The sequence below is a fragment of the Salmo salar genome, chromosome 17, assembly GCF_965601325.2.
Source record: "Salmo salar chromosome 17, fSalSal1, whole genome shotgun sequence".
Lineage (NCBI taxonomy): Eukaryota > Metazoa > Chordata > Actinopteri > Salmoniformes > Salmonidae > Salmo > Salmo salar.
Window position 1 is genome coordinate 76,750,824 of NC_138307.1, and position 18,091 is coordinate 76,768,914.

General features: G+C 43.3%; 2 protein-coding genes across 4 annotated transcripts in view; one reads left to right on the forward strand and one right to left on the reverse strand.

Moving 5' to 3' along the window:
- Positions 1–14,672, forward strand: part of LOC106598741 (coiled-coil domain-containing protein 146) — an 80,197-nt gene extending 65,525 nt beyond the window's left edge. Inside the window, exons 17-21 of the mRNA XM_082964163.1 lie at positions 2,563–2,691; positions 3,125–3,262; positions 7,382–7,483; positions 10,949–11,095; positions 11,470–14,672. Coding sequence (XP_082820289.1) covers positions 2,563–2,691; positions 3,125–3,262; positions 7,382–7,483; positions 10,949–11,095; positions 11,470–11,670 — 717 coding nt within the window. The 3' untranslated portion in view covers positions 11,671–14,672. The remainder of the gene's footprint in view (positions 1–2,562; positions 2,692–3,124; positions 3,263–7,381; positions 7,484–10,948; positions 11,096–11,469) is intronic.
- Positions 14,673–15,342: 670 nt separating this feature from the next.
- The window catches only part of LOC106594049 (gamma-secretase-activating protein), a 38,414-nt gene continuing 35,665 nt past the window's right edge, over positions 15,343–18,091 (reverse strand). For all 3 annotated transcript variants that reach the window (XM_082964162.1, XM_082964161.1, XM_082964160.1), the window contains 3 exons: positions 16,462–16,566; positions 16,245–16,341; positions 15,343–16,127 (listed from right to left, as the gene is read on the reverse strand). In XM_082964162.1, the coding sequence (XP_082820288.1) occupies positions 16,027–16,127; positions 16,245–16,341; positions 16,462–16,566 (303 nt within the window). In that variant the 3' untranslated portion in view covers positions 15,343–16,026. The remainder of the gene's footprint in view (positions 16,128–16,244; positions 16,342–16,461; positions 16,567–18,091) is intronic.

Consider the following 18,091-nt stretch of genomic DNA (forward strand, 5'->3'; position numbering starts at 1 on the left):
TGAGACAGTTAGCCAACCAGTCAGGCAGTGAGACAGTTAGCCAACCAGACAGTCAGTCAAGCAGTGAGACAGTTAGCCAACCAGACAGACAGTCAGGCAGTGACACAGTTAGCCAACCAGACAGACAGTCAGGCAGTGACACAGTTAGCCAACCAGACAGACAGTCAGGCAGTGACAGTTAGCCAACCAGCCAGTCAGGCAGTGACAGTTAGCCAACCAGAAAGACAGTTAGGCATTGAGACAGTTAGCCAACCAGTCAGTCAGGCAGTGACAGTTAGCCAACCAGCCAGTCAGGCAGTGACAGTTAACCAACCAGAAAGACAGTTAGGCATTGAGACAGTTAACCAACCAGACAGTCAGTCAGGCACTGAGACGGTTAGCCAACCAGACAGTCAGTCAGGCACTGAGACAGTTAACCAACCAGACAGTCAGTCAGGCAGTGAGACGGTTAACCAACCAGACAGTCAGTCAGGAACTGAGACAATTAACCAACCAGACAGTCAGTCAGGCAGTGAGACAGTTAGCCAACCAGACAGTCAGGCAGTGACAGTTAACCAACCAGAAAGACAGTCAGGCAGTGAGACGGTTAACCAACCAGACAGTCAGTCAGGAACTGAGACAGTTAGCCAACCAGACAGTCAGTCAGGCACTGAGACGGTTAACCAACCAGACAGTCAGTCAGGCAGTGAGACAGTTAGCCAACCAGACAGTCAGTCAGGCACTGAGACAGTTAACCAACCAGACAGTCAGTCAGGCACTGAGACGGTTAACCAACCAGACAGTCAGTCAGGCAGTGAGACAGTTAGCCAACCAGACAGTCAGTCAGGCACTGAGACAGTTAACCAACCAGACAGTCAGTCAGGCACTGAGTTAACCAACCAGACAGTCAGTCAGGCACTGAGACAGTTAGCCAACCAGACAGTCAGTCAGGCAGTGAGACAGTTAGCCAACCAGACAGTCAGTCAGGCACTGAGACGGTTAACCAACCAGACAGTCAGACAGTCAGTGAGACAGTTAGCCAACCAGACAGTCAGTCAGGCACTGAGACGGTTAACCAACCAGACAGTCAGACAGTCAGTGAGACAGTTAGCCAACCAGACAGTCAGTCACTGTCAGCCAGTCAGGCAGTGAGACAGTGACGTCCTCCAGTATGGGCCTCAGCATGCAGCTCTGTCTCTCTCTCTGACTGATGTGAGTGATGTGAGGGTGGTGTGCAGAGTGATTCAATCTCATAGTAAATCATCTGCCTCTAATGTAATGTAGGTCTCAGATCCAATCTCTCACTCTCACATTCTCTTGTTCTCTCTCTGTCGCGCTCTCCCTCTTTTTCTCCAGCTCTCTTTCCTCTCGGTCTCTCTCTCTGAGGGTGGTCTCAGGCTACAGTACAGTCGTCTTTTAGTCCATCAGAGTTTGATTATGAATACCAGAGGCATTTCAAAATCTCATTCTGTTGTTAGAGTAGAACACGTACACATTACATCACATTACAGGAAGACACTGGAGACAGAGCAACTGTGAGACTGTCTCTGAGCGAGTTACTTCCACTGTAGTCCATGAGTTGATCAGCTACACTCGTCCTGTCACAGACCTGCCAGGATCATCTCTCCTTCATTAAAGGCAGAAGAGAAGACGTAAAGGAGATGCTTTTTTCTTCCTGTCTGTTGACCTCTTCTCCTCCCAATCAGCTCTGCTTCATTAGAAAGGTTCAACTGGAAAAGAATGTGCATCACACACGCAAAAGGAGAGGGTGGTGATATGTCTCCCGACGGGTTCATTCATACCGTGGCGTGACGTGGAGCTTCATGCATGGACATGTGTAGAAACCATGGCTGTGTGAAAGATGTGCACATCCCAAATCTCCATTCTGGGGTCAACAGCTGATTTACAGTAATTCTGTGAATAATGAGAAATGATATAATGGTTACCAGGATAGGAAGCCTACACATTATTAACCTGCAACTCACATTAACCAGCAAATCATGCAGAAACAAACCCTATGAAGGCTAATTGAGGATATAATGGTTACCAGGAAAGGAAGCCTAGTGTATCTGTTTAGCTGCTCGTCATGCTGAAACAAACCATATTGACTTCTATCATGGTGTTGTCTAACACATCATCCCAACACAATTTACATGATTGTGAGGTCAAGTTGGTCTCTGACACAGGAGGTTGGTGGCACCTTAATTGGGGAGGACAGGCTTGTGGTAATGGCTGGACCGGAATCGGTGGAATGGTATCAAATACATCAAACACATGGTTTCCATGGTTTCCAAGTGTTTGATGCCATTCCATTCGCTCCGTTCCAGCCATTATTATGAGCTGTCCTCCCCTCAGCAGCCTCCAATGGTCTCTGGAATATTCTCATGGATAATAAAAGTTGACTTATCTCCTCTCTTCTCCTCTCCTCTCATCTCTTCTCCTCCCTTCTTTTCTCCTCCCTTCTTTTCTCCTCTCTTGTCCTCTCTTCTCTTGTCTCCTCTCTTCTGTCTCTTCTCCTCTGTTCTCTTCTGTCTCCTCTCTTCCGCCTCCTCTCTTCTGTCTCCTCTCTTCCCTGTCCTGTAGCTGTCAGAGTGTAAGGAGCGTATGTTGGAGCTAGAGAAGGCCTTGGAGGATCCAGGACAGGAGAACAGGGCCAGAGAGCTGGAGGGGAACGACCCATCTCCTGTTGAACTCATCCAGAAGATAGAACAGGTAAAGCCTACAGTACTGAAGCTGCTTTACAGTCATGCAGGCAGATTTCAGAACAGTGGGTAGGTCTGAGTCTAAACGGTCAGTGTATCTGAAGGAGACTAAGAACACAAACTATGCCACTTTTCTTTCTTGAGGGAAGGGGAAGTCATCAATCAAGATTACCACCAATTAATCATATCCCGTCGTTATAATTGATTGAGGTTGAAGCTGTCTCATGTTAATGTGTGTGTGTGTGTGTGTGTGTGTGTGTGTGTGTGTGTGTGTGTGTGTGTGTGTGTGTGTGTGTGTGTGTGTGTGTGTGTGTGTACCCTTTTGGCTGCCTCCTGTGTGTGTGTGTGTGTGTGTGTGTGTGTGTGTGTGTGTGTGTGTGTGTGTGTGTGTGTGTGTGTGTGTGTGTGTGTGTGTGTGTGTGTGTGTGTGTGTGTGTGTTCAGTTGGAGGTTGGCTTGGTGGAGCGGGAAGAGCTGCTCCTGGAGAAGGACTTGGTGTTTGAGCAGGTGACCCGGCTTTCTCAGCGAATCAGAGCTAAGGCCGAGAACGGCAAGCAGGACACACTGCAGCTAGCCAAGAAGGTACACACACACACACACACACACACACACACACACACACACACACACACACACACACACACACACACACACACACACACAGGAAGCAGCCAAGAAGGCATCTACTGCCAAACTCATCCATTCACACACTCACAGTCGGGGTAGAGGATCTTGGAGCGTGGTGGCTACATGTGCCTGGTGCAGCCTAGCAGACTGACTGCCCTCTCACCCCGACTCCCTGCAGGGCCCAGCCCAGTGTCTCCTGGATGAAGTATCACCTGCCCACCAGGCCAAGGCTGTTAGTTATCTCAATGAGTCAATGAGCCATGTTACACACACACAGCCAATGAGTCATGTTACACACACACAGCCAATGAGCCAAAGTTGCTGTGCACTCTGAGGCAAATCCTCTCAGCACGCTTAGATAACCTCACTGGGCCCCAGCAGCCAGCATGCCAAACTGAGGCTCTGGGATCTGGAGGATGTTAGATATCAGTTTATCTGTGGGATGTTAGATATCAGTTTATCTGGGGGATGTTAGATATCAGTTTGATCTGGAGGATGTTAGATATCAGTTTATCTGGAGGATGTTAGATATCAGTTTATCTGGGGGATGTTAGATATCAGTTTGATCTGGAGGATGTTAGATATCAGTTTATCTGGGGGATGTTAGATATCAGTTTATCTGGAGGATGTTAGATTGATCTGGAGGATGTTAGATATTAGTTTATCTGGAGGATGTTAGATAACAGTTTATCTGGAGGATGTTAGATATCAGTTTGATCTGGAGGATGTTAGATATCAGTTTGATCTGGAGGATGTTAGATATCAGTTTATCTGGGGGATGTTAGATATTAGTTTATCTGGAGGATGTTAGATTGATCTGGGGGATGTTAGATATTAGTTTATCTGGAGGATGTTAGATTGATCTGGAGGATGTTAGATATTAGTTTGATCTGGAGGATGTTAGATATCAGTTTGATCTGGAGGATGTTAGATATCAGTTTGATCTGGAGGATGTTAGATATCAGTTTGATCTGGAGGATGTTAGATATCAGTTTGATCTGGAGGATGTTAGATATCAGTTTGATCTGGAGGATGTTAGATATCAGTTTGATCTGGAGGATGTTAGATATTAGTTTGATCTGGAGGATGTTAGATATCAGTTTGATCTGGAGGATGTTAGATTGATCTGGAGGATGTTAGATATTAGTTTGATCTGGAGGATGTTAGATATCAGTTTGATCTGGAGGATGTTAGATATCAGTTTGATCTGGAGGATGTTAGATTGATCTGGAGGATGTTAGATATTAGTTTGATCTGGAGGATGTTAGATATCAGTTTGATCTGGAGGATGTTAGATATCAGTTTGATCTGGAGGATGTTAGATATCAGTTTGATCTGGAGGATGTTAGATATTAGTTTATCTGGAGGATGTTAGATATTAGTTTGATCTGGAGGATGTTAGATATTAGTTTATCTGGAGGATGTTAGATATCAGTTTGATCTGGAGGATGTTAGATATCAGTTTGATCTGGAGGATGTTAGATATCAGTTTGATCTGGAGGATGTTAGATATTAGTTTATCTGGAGGATGTTAGATATTAGTTTATCTGGAGGATGTTAGATATTAGTTTATCTGGAGGATGTTAGATATCAGTTTATCTGGAGGATGTTAGATATCAGTTTATCTGGAGGATGTTAGATATCAGTTTGATCTGGAGGATGTTAGATATTAGTTTATCTGGAGGATGTTAGATATCAGTTTGATCTGGAGGATGTTAGATATTAGTTTTATCTGGAGGATGTTAGATATTAGTTTGATCTGGAGGATGTTAGATATCAGTTTATCTGGAGGATGTTAGATATTAGTTTATCTGGAGGATGTTAGATATCAGTTTGATCTGGAGGATGTTAGATATCAGTTTATCTGGAGGATGTTAGATATTAGTTTATCTGGAGGATGTTAGATATTAGTTTATCTGGAGGATGTTAGATATCAGTTTGATCTGGAGGATGTTAGATATTAGATTGATCTGGAGGATGTTAGATATTAGATTGATCTGGAGAATGTTAGATATTAGTTTATCTGGAGGATGTTAGATATCAGTTTGATCTGGAGGATGTTAGATATTAGTTTATCTGGAGGATGTTAGATATCAGTTTGATCTGGAGGATGTTAGATATCAGTTTATCTGGAGGATGTTAGATATTAGTTTATCTGGAGGATGTTAGATTGATCTGGAGGATGTTAGATATCAGTTTGATCTGGAGGATGTTAGATATTAGATTGATCTGGAGGATGTTAGATATCAGTTTGATCTGGAGGATGTTAGATATCAGTTTGATCTGGAGGATGTTAGATATTAGATTGATCTGGAGGATGTTAGATTGATCTGGAGGATGTTAGATATCAGTTTGATCTGGAGGATGTTAGATTGATCTGGAGGATGTTAGATATCAGTTTTATCTGGAGGATGTTAGATATCAGTTTGATCTGGAGGATGTTAGATATCAGTTTTATCTGGAGGATGTTAGATATTAGTTTATCTGGAGGATGTTAGATATTAGTTTATCTGGAGGATGTTAGATTGATCTGGAGGATGTTAGATATTAGTTTGATCTGGAGGATGTTAGATATTAGTTTATCTGGAGGATGTTAGATATTAGTTTATCTGGAGGATGTTAGATATCAGTTTGATCTGGAGGATGTTAGATTGATCTGGAGGATGTTAGATGTCAGTTTGATCTGGAGGATGTTAGATATTAGTTTATCTGGAGGATGTTAGATATCAGTTTGATCTGGAGGATGTTAGATATTAGTTTGATCTGGAGGATGTTAGATATCAGTTTTATCTGGAGGATGTTAGATATCAGTTTGATCTGGAGGATGTTAGATATTAGTTTATCTGGAGGATGTTAGATATCAGTTTGATCTGGAGGATGTTAGATTGATCTGGAGGATGTTAGATATCAGTTTGATCTGGAGAATGTTAGATATTAGTTTATCTGGAGGATGTTAGATATCAGTTTGATCTGGAGGATGTTAGATATCAGTTTGATCTGGAGGATGTTAGATATTAGTTTTATCTGGAGGATGTTAGATATTAGTTTATCTGGAGGATGTTAGATATCAGTTTGATCTGGAGGATGTTAGATTGATCTGGAGGATGTTAGATTGATCTGGAGGATGTTAGATATCAGTTTGATCTGGAGGATGTTAGATATTAGTTTTATCTGGAGGATGTTAGATATTAGTTTATCTGGAGGATGTTAGATATCAGTTTGATCTGGAGGATGTTAGATATCAGTTTTATCTGGAGGATGTTAGATATTAGTTTATCTGGAGGATGTTAGATATCAGTTTGATCTGGAGGATGTTAGATATTAGTTTATCTGGAGGATGTTAGATTGATCTGGAGGATGTTAGATATCAGTTTGATCTGGAGGATGTTAGATATCAGTTTGATCTGGAGGATGTTAGATTGATCTGGAGGATGTTAGATATCAGTTTGATCTGGAGGATGTTAGATATTAGTTTGATCTGGAGGATGTTAGATATTAGTTTATCTGGAGGATGTTAGATATTAGTTTTATCTGGAGAATGTTAGATATTAGATTATCTGGAGGATGTTAGATATCAGTTTGATCTGGAGGATGTTAGATATTAGTTTGATCTGGAGGATGTTAGATATCAGTTTGATCTGGAGGATGTTAGATATCAGTTTGATCTGGGGGATGTTAGATATTAGTTTTATCTGGAGGATGTTAGATATTAGTTTATCTGGAGGATGTTAGATATCAGTTTGATCTGGAGGATGTTAGATATCAGTTTGATCTGGAGGATGTTAGATATTAGTTTATCTGGAGGATGTTAGATATTAGATTGAGTGCATTATTGGGTGACTGAGTATGTCTGAGTATATACATGTTGTGTGTGTATTGGAGGCAGGAATGGAAATGAATGTAGCCCGCTAGCCAAAGGCTAGTACTGTTCAGACCAGGCTAGTAGAACATGTTCTCAACTACCCCGCCGGCTAGAGAAACGCTGTCTTTTCAAATATCATGTCAGTCTGGCTGTCTATCTGTCAGTCTGTCAGGCTGTCTGTGCGTTAACCAACCCCGTCTCCTCTCTCTCAGGTGAATGAGTTGCAGGGCCGTATCAAGGAGTCAACCAGGAGGATGATGGCCGTGGTGTCTGAGTTGTCGATGCGCCAAGCCAGCGCCATGACCCTGCAGCAGGTAAACAGGAGACTCTTTTAGATTGACCAGCATTTCCTAGCCTGCTGGACCCATACTGTAGATCCCTGTAGCCAACTGGGACCAGGCTAAGGTCAAGTCTAAGGATTATACTGTAGATCCCTGTAGCCAACAGGGACCAGGCTAAGGTCAAGTCTAAGAATTATACTGTAGATCCCTGTAGCCAACTGGGACCAGGCTAAGGTCAAGTCTAAGGATTATACTGTAGATCCCTGTAGCCAACTGGGACCAGGCTAAGGTCAAGTCTAAGGATTATACTGTAGATCCCTGTAGCCAACTGGGACCAGGCTAAGGTCAAGTCTAAGAATTATACTGTAGATCCCTGTAGCCAACTGGGACCAGGCTAAGGTCAAGTCTAAGAATTATACTGTAGATCCCTGTAGCCAACTGGGACCAGGCTAAGGTCAAGTCTAAGGATTATACTGTAGATCCCTGTAGCCAACTGGGACCAGGCTAAGGTCAAGTCTAAGGATTATACTGTAGATCCCTGTAGCCAACAGGGACCAGGCTAAGGTCAAGTCTAAGGATTATACTGTAGATCCCTGTAGCCAACTGGGACCAGGCTAAGGTCAAGTCTAAGAATTATAGTGTAGATCCCTGTAGCCAACTGGGACCAGGCTAAGGTCAAGTCTAAGAATTATAGTGTAGATCCCTGTAGCCAACTGGGACCAGGCTAAGGTCAAGTCTAAGAATTATACTGTAGATCCCTGTAGCCAACTGGGACCAGGCTAAGGTCAAGTCTAAGAATTATACTGTAGATCCCTGTAGCCAACAGGGACCAGGCTAAGGTCAAGTCTAAGAATTATACTGTAGATCCCTGTAGCCAACTGGGACCAGGCTAAGGTCAAGTCTAAGAATTATACTGTAGATCCCTGTAGCCAACTGGGACCAGGCTAAGGTCAAGTCTAAGAATTATACTGTAGATCCCTGTAGCCAACTGGGACCAGGCTAAGGTCAAGTCTAAGAATTATACTGTAGATCCCTGTAGCCAACTGGGACCAGGCTAAGGTCAAGTCTAAGAATTATAGTGTAGATCCCTGTAGCCAACTGGGACCAGGCTAAGGTCAAGTCTAAGAATTATAGTGTAGATCCCTGTAGCCAACTGGGACCAGGCTAAGGTCAAGTCTAAGAATTATAGTGTAGATCCCTGTAGCCAACTGGGACCAGGCTAAGGTCAAGTCTAAGAATTATACTGTAGATCCCTGTAGCCAACAGGGACCAGGCTAAGGTCAAGTCTAAGAATTATAGTGTAGATCCCTGTAGCCAACTGGGACCAGGCTAAGGTCAAGTCTAAGAATTATAGTGTAGATCCCTGTAGCCAACTGGGACCAGGCTAAGGTCAAGTCTAAGGATTATACTGTAGATCCCTGTAGCCAACAGGGACCAGGCTAAGGTCAAGTCTAAGAATTATACTGTAGATCCCTGTAGCCAACTGGGACCAGGCTAAGGTCAAGTCTAAGGATTATACTGTAGATCCCTGTAGCCAACTGGGACCAGGCTAAGGTCAAGTCTAAGGATTATACTGTAGATCCCTGTAGCCAACTGGGACCAGGCTAAGGTCAAGTCTAAGAATTATACTGTAGATCCCTGTAGCCAACTGGGACCAGGCTAAGGTCAAGTCTAAGAATTATACTGTAGATCCCTGTAGCCAACTGGGACCAGGCTAAGGTCAAGTCTAAGGATTATACTGTAGATCCCTGTAGCCAACTGGGACCAGGCTAAGGTCAAGTCTAAGGATTATACTGTAGATCCCTGTAGCCAACAGGGACCAGGCTAAGGTCAAGTCTAAGGATTATACTGTAGATCCCTGTAGCCAACTGGGACCAGGCTAAGGTCAAGTCTAAGAATTATAGTGTAGATCCCTGTAGCCAACAGGGACCAGGCTAAGGTCAAGTCTAAGAATTATACTGTAGATCCCTGTAGCCAACTGGGACCAGGCTAAGGTCAAGTCTAAGAATTATACTGTAGATCCCTGTAGCCAACTGGGACCAGGCTAAGGTCAAGTCTAAGAATTATACTGTAGATCCCTGTAGCCAACTGGGACCAGGCTAAGGTCAAGTCTAAGAATTATAGTGTAGATCCCTGTAGCCAACTGGGACCAGGCTAAGGTCAAGTCTAAGAATTATAGTGTAGATCCCTGTAGCCAACTGGGACCAGGCTAAGGTCAAGTCTAAGAATTATACTGTAGATCCCTGTAGCCAACTGGGACCAGGCTAAGGTCAAGTCTAAGAATTATACTGTAGATCCCTGTAGCCAACAGGGACCAGGCTAAGGTCAAGTCTAAGAATTATAGTGTAGATCCCTGTAGCCAACTGGGACCAGGCTAAGGTCAAGTCTAAGAATTATAGTGTAGATCCCTGTAGCCAACTGGGACCAGGCTAAGGTCAAGTCTAAGAATTATAGTGTAGATCCCTGTAGCCAACTGGGACCAGGCTAAGGTCAAGTCTAAGAATTATACTGTAGATCCCTGTAGCCAACAGGGACCAGGCTAAGGTCAAGTCTAAGAATTATACTGTAGATCCCTGTAGCCAACTGGGACCAGGCTAAGGTCAAGTCTAAGAATTATACTGTAGATCCCTGTAGCCAACTGGGACCAGGCTAAGGTCAAGTCTAAGAATTATACTGTAGATCCCTGTAGCCAACAGGGACCAGGCTAAGGTCAAGTCTAAGAATTATAGTGTAGATCCCTGTAGCCAACTGGGACCAGGCTAAGGTCAAGTCTAAGAATTATAGTGTAGATCCCTGTAGCCAACTGGGACCAGGCTAAGGTCAAGTCTAAGAATTATACTGTAGATCCCTGTAGCCAACTGGGACCAGGCTAAGGTCAAGTCTAAGAATTATACTGTAGATCCCTGTAGCCAACAGGGACCAGGCTAAGGTCAAGTCTAAGAATTATAGTGTAGATCCCTGTAGCCAACTGGGACCAGGCTAAGGTCAAGTCTAAGAATTATAGTGTAGATCCCTGTAGCCAACTGGGACCAGGCTAAGGTCAAGTCTAAGAATTATACTGTAGATCCCTGTAGCCAACAAGGACCAGGCTAAGGTCAAGTCTAAGAATTATAGTGTAGATCCCTGTAGCCAACTGGGACCAGGCTAAGGTCAAGTCTAAGGATTATACTGTAGATCCCTGTAGCCAACAGGGACCAGGCTAAGGTCAAGTCTAAGAATTATAGTGTAGATCCCTGTAGCCAACTGGGACCAGGCTAAGGTCAAGTCTAAGAATTATACTGTAGATCCCTGTAGCCAACTGGGACCAGGCTAAGGTCAAGTCTAAGAATTATAGTGTAGATCCCTGTAGCCAACTGGGACCAGGCTAAGGTCAAGTCTAAGGATTTCCAACTTTTACGACATCATCCTCTTTCCCTACATCGATCTACCCAAGCACAAATATCCTCCTAATAATCTTCCTCTTCCTGACATTCCATGTCTTGACCCCACCCCTGTCAGGAGCTGAAGGAGAGGGAGCTGTTCCTGGACACCTGCCACCGGCGCCTGGACCAGGGTCTGCCCCCCTCTGAAGACCTGGAGCTGGAGTGGCAACACATCCTCAGGGATGAGCAGCGCAGACAGGCCGACCAGCAGGAGAAAGACAGGGTCAGTCACCCTCCATGGCCCTCTACCACAGGACTTTGAATTATGGATAATTAATGGATGAATTCATAAATGTTGAACTTGATGCTGAACTTTTGTACCTCTACATTGATAAGTTAACACTGCATTTAACACTTTGACTGTCTGGCAATCAGATAGAAACGTTTTATATAGAATAGACGTGCCTTTCTGACATGTAGAAAATGAGGAATCTTGTCAGCTCTATTCATGGTATTTCTATCTGCAATGTTCAGTACATTGAACCCTTTCTCTCCAGTACATTTCTAGATACTCTTTAAGATGTACAGTATACCATGAGTTAAATACCAGTATATGGTATACTATGTTGAGGACCTGGATTCTCTCCTCTGTTACAGCTGGTGGAGGAGGAGGAGAGGTCCCAGCTCCCTAGTGGGGTGTACACCACGGCCGAGGCCCGACCCAACGCCTACATCCCCCTGGGGGACACCCTGCCCCTGCCCAAGCCCTACGGAGCCCTGGCCCCCTTCAAACCCTCCGAGCCCGGCACCAACATCAGACACATTCGCAAGCCTGAACCAAAACCCATTGAGATATAGACCTGGACCAAACCCATTGAGATATACTGTAGACCTGGACCAAAACCATTGAGATATACTGTAGACCTGGACCAAACCCATTGAGATATACTGTAGACCTGGACCAAACATATTGAGATATAGACCTGGACCAAACCCATTGAGATATAGACCTGGACCAAACCCATTGAGATATACTGTAGACCTGGACCAAACCCATTGAGATATACTGTAGACCTGGACCAAACATATTGAGATATACTGTAGACCTGGACCAAACCCATTGAGATATAGACCTGGACCAAACCCATTGAGATATAGACCTGGACCAAACCCATTGAGATATACTGTAGACCTGGACCAAACATATTGAGATATACTAAAGACCTGGACCAAACCAATTGAGATATAGACCTGGACCAAACACATTGAGATATACTGTAGACCTGGACCAAACCCATTGAGATATAGACCTGGACCAAACCCATTGAGATATACTGTAGACCTGGACCAAACACATTGAGATATACTGTAGACCTGGACCAAACCCATTGAGATATACTGTAGACCTGGACCAAACATATTGAGATATAGACCTGGACCAAACCCATTGAGATATAGACCTGGACCAAACCCATTGAGATATACTGTAGACCTGGACCAAACCCATTGAGATATACTGTAGACCTGGACCAAACATATTGAGATATACTGTAGACCTGGACCAAACCCATTGAGATATAGACCTGGACCAAACCCATTGAGATATACTGTAGACCTGGACCAAACATATTGAGATATACTAAAGACCTGGACCAAACCAATTGAGATATAGACCTGGACCAAACACATTGAGATATACTGTAGACCTGGACCAAACATATTGAGATATACTAAAGACCTGGACCAAACCAATTGAGATATACTGTAGACCTGGACCAAACCCATTGAGATATAGACCTGGACCAAACCCATTGAGATATACTGTAGACCTGGACCAAACATATTGAGATATACTAAAGACCTGGACCAAACCAATTGAGATATAGACCTGGACCAAACACATTGAGATATACTGTAGACCTGGACCAAACATATTGAGATATACTGTAGACCTGGACCAAACCCATTGAGATATAGACGTGGACCAAACCCATTGAGATATACTGTAGACCTGGACCAAACCCATTGAGATATACTGTAGACCTGGACCAAAACCATTGAGATATACTGTAGACCTGGACCAAACCCATTGAGATATACTGTAGACCTGGACCAAACATATTGAGATATAGACCTGGACCAAACCCATTGAGATATAGACCTGGACCAAACCCATTGAGATATACTGTAGACCTGGACCAAACCCATTGAGATATACTTTAGACCTGGACCAAACATATTGAGATATACTGTAGACCTGGACCAAACCCATTGAGATATAGACCTGGACCAAACCCATTGAGATATACTGTAGACCTGGACCAAACATATTGAGATATACTAAAGACCTGGACCAAACCAATTGAGATATAGACCTGGACCAAACACATTGAGATATACTGTAGACCTGGACCAAACCCATTGAGATATAGACCTGGACCAAACCCATTGAGATATACTGTAGACCTGGACCAAACACATTGAGATATACTGTAGACCTGGACCAAACCCATTGAGATATACTGTAGACCTGGACCAAACATATTGAGATATAGACCTGGACCAAACCCATTGAGATATAGACCTGGACCAAACCCATTGAGATATACTGTAGACCTGGACCAAACCCATTGAGATATACTGTAGACCTGGACCAAACATATTGAGATATACTGTAGACCTGGACCAAACCCATTGAGATATAGACCTGGACCAAACCCATTGAGATATACTGTAGACCTGGACCAAACATATTGAGATATACTAAAGACCTGGACCAAACCAATTGAGATATAGACCTGGACCAAACACATTGAGATATACTGTAGACCTGGACCAAACATATTGAGATATACTAAAGACCTGGACCAAACCAATTGAGATATACTGTAGACCTGGACCAAACCCATTGAGATATAGACCTGGACCAAACCCATTGAGATATACTGTAGACCTGGACCAAACATATTGAGATATACTAAAGACCTGGACCAAACCAATTGAGATATAGACCTGGACCAAACACATTGAGATATACTGTAGACCTGGACCAAACATATTGAGATATACTGTAGACCTGGACCAAACCCATTGAGATATAGACGTGGACCAAACCCATTGAGATATACTGTAGACCTGGACCAAACCCATTGAGATATACTGTAGACCTGGACCAAACCCATTGAGATATACTGTAGACCTGGACCAACCCCATTGAGATATACTGTAGACCTGGACCAAACCCATTGAGATATACTGTAGACCTGGACCAAACACATTGAGATATACTGTAGACCTGGACCAAACCCATTGAGATATACTGTAGACCTGGACCAAACCCATTGAGATATACTGTAGACCTGGACCAAACCCATTGAGATATACTGTAGACCTGGACCAAACACATTGAGATATACTGTAGACCTGGACCAAACCCATTGAGATATACTGTAGACCTGGACCAAACCCATTGAGATATACTGTAGACCTGGACCAAACCCATTGAGATATACTGTAGACCTGGACCAAACCCATTGAGATATACTGTAGACCTGGACCAAACCCATTGAGATATACTGTAGACCTGGACCAAACCCATTGAGATATACTGTAGACCTGGACCAACCCCTCTACTACTACGTCTAACCCACCTAGATCTATCTGGGACTATAGAGTGACAACATACATTTAATCAACATTTAATTCAGTTAAATTTCTGTTGGCACTAATAGCACTGCATATGAGATACTCGGGTTACCAGGGACAGGAGAATATGTATCTAGGAGTGTAGCAGCCAATCATCATAGGACCTTTAGATTCTCAACACAAGCACAGCTCATTAAACAGCAGGTATATTTTAACCTCGTCTGCTGTGTTGATCCTTTTTCCTTCCTGAGAAGCGGAGCAGGGAGCGTGCCATGCATCTGGGTTGTATTTCTGCTGAAGTCAGAGGCACGAGGTCTTACTGGCAATACTGTAGCTGTTTCTATTTACCCTCCTCCAGTAACCTAGACCTCACAGAGAATCTTTCAGAGGGATTTCACTGATGATTCTTTACATTTCTGGTAAAGGAGGAAGAGAAAGTGGAGTGTGTGTGTGTGTGTGTGTGTGTGTGTGCGTGCGTGCGTGCGTGCGTGCGTGAGAGAGTGAGTTCTATGATTCTGAGAATCAAAGTTTGGCTTTGGGAGAAGTGTGCCTGGTGTGACTTGTGGAAGCATCCAAACCAGTGACATCAGATATTCTGTAGAACGCCTGTTCATTTCCTGAGCGACTGTATCTGTGGAGTCAGCCAGGTCTCAGTCTGTTCCCTCAGCTAACAGGGTGTGTCTCTGACTGTCTCAACCATAACAATCCACACTGCAGCACAGTGGCTAACATTAGCATGTGATAATCAGAGTGATGATGGGATAATGTACTTATTTATGGTTTACTTATCTGTCCCTTAATGTCACTGTATGAGTCATAGGGAATAGTGTCAATGTGACGCTGCCACGGCTATCATGAGCAGTCTTATTGAACGAAGACAGACAGTTGTTAGAAACACGCAACAAATATTTTATTTAGAGTTTAATTGATACAATATGGCTTTACACGTGTAAACATTACAAAAAAATCCCTTTTCCAGTTTATTATTGTACCTGATCCAACGCATTTCCTGGATTTCACTCCAAATCACTGTTATTCCTGAAATCTAACCATGCATCAGTTCCTCTGAAATGGAAATGTACAGACATCATACAGGACACATGTTGTGGTAATTCATACACCTTCCAGAGAACTTTCCTTCTTACTGTAAGAGCCTCATCCATCTGGCTTGTGTGGGAGAGTTGAGCAACAGGCAGAGAGTGCAGAAATATAAATCTGTCAAATGAATGCTTAACCGGTGACTATTGTCACCAGACCCATTGTTCATCAGAATCGAATGTCTTTTCATAGATTCTCATGTATTGGAATGTTGAGTAATCAACATTTAAAGTGTAATTTCACACAGTCCCCGCTCTCTGACACAGTCCCCGCTCTCTGACACAGTCCCCGCTCTCTGACACAGTCCCCGCTCTCTGACACAGTCCCCGCTCTCTGACACAGTCCCCGCTCTCTGACACAGTCCCCGCTCTCTGAGTACTAGTGGAATATGGAGTGTTGAGTGATAACTTGGCGCCTTGACCTGCTCCCCCTCTTTCTTCACCTCCCTTCACCTCTCGGTCTTTCCCTCCCTCACTTGTCCTGGAAGCCCAGCAGGATCAGAGTCTGTTTCAGAGCTGTCTCCTCCACAAACCTGGCATCCACATTCTCCTGCTCCTCAAAAGGGTTCAGAGCTGCAACACAGAATAGACACACCATCAGACACACACACACAGTACACAGTTTGGCTTGGCTGTTTAATAAGCTAGTTTCACTTGTAGAGACAAGAGAAACATTCTCTGAATAAATACCTCGATCTTCCACATCCAACAGAATTTTGGTCAGGAAGGTGAGAGGCAGGAACTCAGGCCTGAAGCCACGCTCGTCTCTCTCCATGAACATAGAACCCTGGAACAACAGACAAACCATCTAACTAATCAAGCCCAGCAGTATTTACTTCCTGCTCTTGGTGGTATTGAATTGGTGATTGTACAGTTGATTAGTGGAAGCTGAATAAGACAGTGTTACTTTGGTTTTGGCGTGTTTCTCCAGCAGGCCTCTGACATAGTCTCTGGAGATACAGGCTGAACTGATGGGGTGATCCCACAGGTGACAGATCCTCTGCTCCATGGGCTGGAAGTAACAGCAACAGTCATCTGGTTACCCCATGTCCTCTATCACCAGGCCTTCAACAGAAGTTTCTCAACCTGTGTAAAACCTATCGTGTTGACTGGTAAATGAGTCGCTATGGGCCCGATTCTGACTTAGGAAATGACGCCTTTCCTACGCACGCCTTTCCTACGCACTTCTCAGTAGTTGGTATTCAGACTTACCTTATGCAGGTGCGTAACGGGCTGTGCAGGCGTGTTTCCCTTGCACATGTAATTCAACCGATGAAAACCCTCCCACTTGCTGGCCAACAGATTTTCTCGTGGAGTTTTCATTCAATATGGTTTTCTGTACATTTATCTTAAAGCCAATATGGTTTTCAGGACATTTCTCTTAAAGCCAATATGGTTTTCAGGACATTTCTCTTATTAAAGCCAATATGGTTTTCAGGACATTTCTCTTATTAAAGCCAATATGGTTTTCAGGACATTTCTCTTATTAAAGCCAATATGGTTTTCAGGACATTTCTCTTATTAAAGCCAATATGGTTTTCAGGACATTTCTCTTATTAAAGCCAATATGGTTTTCAGGACATTTCTCTTATTAAAGCCAATATGGTTTTCAGGACATTTCTGTTAAAGCCAATATGGTTTTCAGGACATTTCTGTTAAAGCCAATATGGTTTTCAGTACATTTCTCTTAAAGCCAATATGGTTTTCAGGACATTTCTCTTAAAGCCAATATGGTTTTCAGGACATTTCTCTTAAAGCCGGGTGTACATTACACGACTTTCAAAATCCTAACATCACTAAACCTCACATTAAATCACCATCTTTCCTGTTATTTTTTTGTTGTCTTGCCAACCTAGTGGTGCACACTAAATGATGTGATTAGATTTAACGTAGCTACAACGAGCTGTGGCTCAAAGCAGCCTCAAACGTTTTCAGTCAGACATTCACTCTTGCCATACAGAGTTGAAATATCAAGCCAACATTTTGAATTGAATAACATTGCTTGTTAGCTTCAGAGCTGTAACGATTTCAAACCAACTTGGAGGCGCACTTTGGCTTTGAAGGCAAGTACAAACGCATACTAGTAGTAGTAGTCATCGCTCCTTCTCGCGAGTCTACACATCCTGCGAAACAACGTCATCTCACTGGCTTCTTCTGGGGATTTTGTCTCCGATCTCAACTTGTCTGGGACAGCTAAATCAGGGCCAAAATAATGTAGTGTACACCCGGCTTAAGGCATCCCTTTAAATACGGTGTACCCTTAATTATAATTTTGTTGACAGACTAGAATAGATGGAGAGAACGGGTTCAGACAATAGGGATCAATGAAAGAAAGACATCTATACAGCTTCATCTCCGTTTTAACTGGTAGATTTAAAAATACTCTGATCTGTTAGATTATTTAGGCACATTTTAGTCTTAGGAAAGTATGTATGAATCATAAACCAACCGGTTTGGAGAGCCTTTACTCACAAAATATATTTATGAATAAAAAAATACAGTGGTTTGATTCAATGTATGAAATATTGGAAGGTGGG